This window comes from Lipotes vexillifer, unplaced genomic scaffold (assembly GCF_000442215.2).
Source record: "Lipotes vexillifer unplaced genomic scaffold, Lipotes_vexillifer_v1.1 scaffold1106, whole genome shotgun sequence".
In the NCBI taxonomy this organism is placed as follows: domain Eukaryota; kingdom Metazoa; phylum Chordata; class Mammalia; order Artiodactyla; family Lipotidae; genus Lipotes; species Lipotes vexillifer.
In genome coordinates, this window is record NW_006776601.1 from 621,942 (window position 1) to 625,327 (window position 3,386).

General features: G+C 36.1%; 1 protein-coding gene across 1 annotated transcript in view; it reads left to right on the forward strand.

Moving 5' to 3' along the window:
- Positions 1 to 3,386, forward strand: part of POLQ (DNA polymerase theta) — a 124,653-nt gene that overhangs the window by 14,386 nt on the left and 106,881 nt on the right. The window contains 1 exon segment of the mRNA XM_007450507.1: positions 2,271 to 2,418. Coding sequence (XP_007450569.1) covers positions 2,271 to 2,418 — 148 coding nt within the window.

Consider the following 3,386-nt stretch of genomic DNA (forward strand, 5'->3'; position numbering starts at 1 on the left):
GGGCCCGGGCCATTAACCCGTGTCCCCTGCATCGGCAGGTGGACTTCTCAACCACGCGCCACCAGGGAAGCCCAAGTTAACAGTTTTTGAGTTAAGTAAAGTAGGGGGTTGCAAAGTAGTTGAATATGCATTATATATGCATTAGAAGGATTCCTAATGCTAAGCTAATTGGTTTCATATTAAAGAATTGGTGGTGTTGGTGAGACAGGAAATGCAGCTGTGTCTTAAATTTAAGTATTATCATTTCCTATAAGTGTAAGTATAAAATTTTGTAGATTTTTCTTTTTAACTAGGAAAAAGATTTTCTTATGGCTTTGTTTACACTAAACACTAATGGGGAAAATTGACCTTTTGTTTAATGTTATAGGTATAATATACTAGAGTGGAAAAATCATTTTTGGGGGTCAGAAATACCTACTTCTGATACTTCATAGGGATACTTGATATGGTTATGATATTAGTTGAATCACATAATTTCTCTGAATGTAGTGTCTTCATCTATAAAATGGGATATAATACTTGTATTTAGTATTGTAAGAATGAAATTTGATTTAAAAAAATTGCCTAGCACCTAGAAAGGGCCTGAGAAATATCCCCTCCCCACACCCCTAAATACACTTTAAAACGTTTAGTTCACAGTATTTTTCTAAGCCTGATTCTTCAGTCCTGGGGTTAAAGGACTGACTCATGATCTGTGCTGCGAGGGATCTGTTTTTATGCCGAGCAGTGCCTCTGAGTACTGAAAAAGTTAAGGGTAAGTTTAGAACTAGGAATAGGACTAAATTCATGTGTTTTAGTACCGTCATAGGTATGCATTTGTAGCTTCTGCATGCCTGGTGTGGAATCTTATTTAGTTGCTTTGCTCTGTACCCCAAATTTCACCTGACTGTGCCTTGGTTACCTTAAGTATATAAGTAAACACATTCATCTACTCTCCTGTTAATCTTCTATTATCATGCCTATGCCTCCACCTCATTTAAATGTTACAACTCTTACCTGGATTTTTGAAATAGCCTCATAATTGATCTCTTTGCTTCCTACTTTGTCCCCTTCAGTCTGTGCTTAAATCAAGAGCTAGTGATCTATTTAAAATGAATATCACATTCTGCTCAAAAACTTGTGACGGTTCCCTGTTTCATTTAGAATGAAAGCCAACATCTTTAAAGTAGCCTACAAGCCCCTGCATGATCTGCCCCACTCCGTTAGTGCTCTGACTTCAGTTTCTATATTCCTTCTTACTTCCTCCATAGCCTTTTTGCTATTCCATAATATGCCAAGAATCTCCCACCTCAGGTTCTCTTTATCTGGAATGCTTTCTCCCCCAGGCATCAGTAGGGTTTACCCTTTCACCTTTGGACCTTTACTCAAATGTCAATTTCTCAGACCTTCCTTGGCCACCTTATTTAAATTGCTGTGTTCTCCCATTCCTCCTATTTTCCCTGTTTTATTTTTTCCCTTTGCACTTTTCAAAATTGAACATATTACGTGTTTTACTTATCTTGTTGTTTTTATCTATCTTTTCTTACTGGAGTAGAAGAACTCTGAGGGCAGAGCTGTTTTTCTGCTTTATTCTCCATCTGCAGTGCCTAGAACAATATATGGCACATAGTAAATATTTGCTTAATGAGTGAATGGATTAATGAATTAATCCAGTTACACACACTGACCTTCCAGTTTTGAGAACTCCCTGGGCCACCACTGGGTGTTTACAAATGCTCTTTGTTCTGCTTGAGATGTGTTCCCTGTCCCCCAGTTACCTTTCATTAGGATAATGCTTCCCATTCTTCACGTCTCAGTTAAATCATCAGTTTCTCAGGGAAACCTTTCTTTCAGATCTTTCAAATTTATGTCAAATATGAGGCTTCAAAACACCATAAAACTCTCTTTCATAGTACCTATTATGAGTGTATTTTACATTTGTTTGTTTAGTACTTTAATACGTTTCCCCAGTGAGACCTAAACTCCTTAAAGATAGTACCTTGACTTTCTTTTACTCACCATAATATCCCCATTACCTGAGGGTTGGAGGTCAGTCAATATTAGTTGAATGAATATAAGATATTTCCTACTCACCTTGCATCATAAGGAAGTTTATTTTCTTCTTTTCTCTTTCTGTTTTTTCTTTGTTTTATTACTGATTTTGTGTAACTGATTTTTATCATGGCTTTGCGTAGAAAAACCTTTCCCTTGAAGCAAAATGAATGACTTTAAAATGATATGAAAATGTTTTGAAAGTACTACTACAGTGGTAACTTCTCTTTCTTTTTTAGGGAGATGAGGACCATGTTGTTAGTTTATGTTATGAGACCATTCGTGATAACCATTCAGTATTACTTTTCTGTCCATCAAAGAAATGGTGTGAGAAGTTGGCAGATATCATTGCCTATGCGTTTTACACTCTACACCATCAAGCTGAGGGTAAGTTACTGATAGCAGTGAAAGCCTCCATACTTAGGACATTTGCTTGAAAGTAATGTTAATAATTATATTAGCAAAGCATGGCTCTCTTTCATCATTGCCACCACCTGCCTACTGGATACTCCTTTGTAAAACTATGCTTTTGTGACTAATCATCTCCTTATCCTCCTTACAGACAATGTGTACACACGTTCAGACTAATCTTCAGAATTTTAAAATGTTGGATTTCTACAGGTATATACTGAGGTTCTTCATCTAGGATCCATGGGCTTTGAGAGGTTGACCTCGAAGCCCCTAAATTGTATAAAAAACTTCACATATACACATTTTTGGGGGGAAAGCAGTCATATCTTTTTTATATTTCCAAACTGTAACTCTAAAAAGAATCATACACACACACACATATATGTACATATACATATATACACATGTATTGGGTTGGCCAAAAAGTTTGTTCATAACATCTTATGGAAAAAGCCGAATGAACTTTTTGGCCCACCCAATATTTTAAAAGCTTTACTGAGGTGGAATAAAATGTACCCACTTGAAGTGTGTAACTTCATGAATTTTAACAAATGTGTTCACCTGTTTAACTCCCCCACTATGATCAACATGTAGAACATTTCTGTCACTCTAAAATGTTGTCTTTTGCTGTCAGTCTCCTCCCTCTATCCCCAGCTTCAGGCAACCACTCATATATTTTCTGTCACTCTAGATTAGTTGTGTCTTTTCTAAGAATTTCATATAGTAAATGAAGTCATATTGTGTGTATGTGTCTTTTGTGCCTGGATTCTTTTACTCATCATAATGTTTTTAAGATTCATCCAGATTGTTACTTTTATCAATTTGTTTCTTTTTTATTGCTGAGTATTTATCTAGTATATTGCTATAACCATTAGTATATATTTTTACTGATTCTAGGATGAGTACTAGCTTATGGTCCCTTGGGGTCAAAGATACGTGTAGGG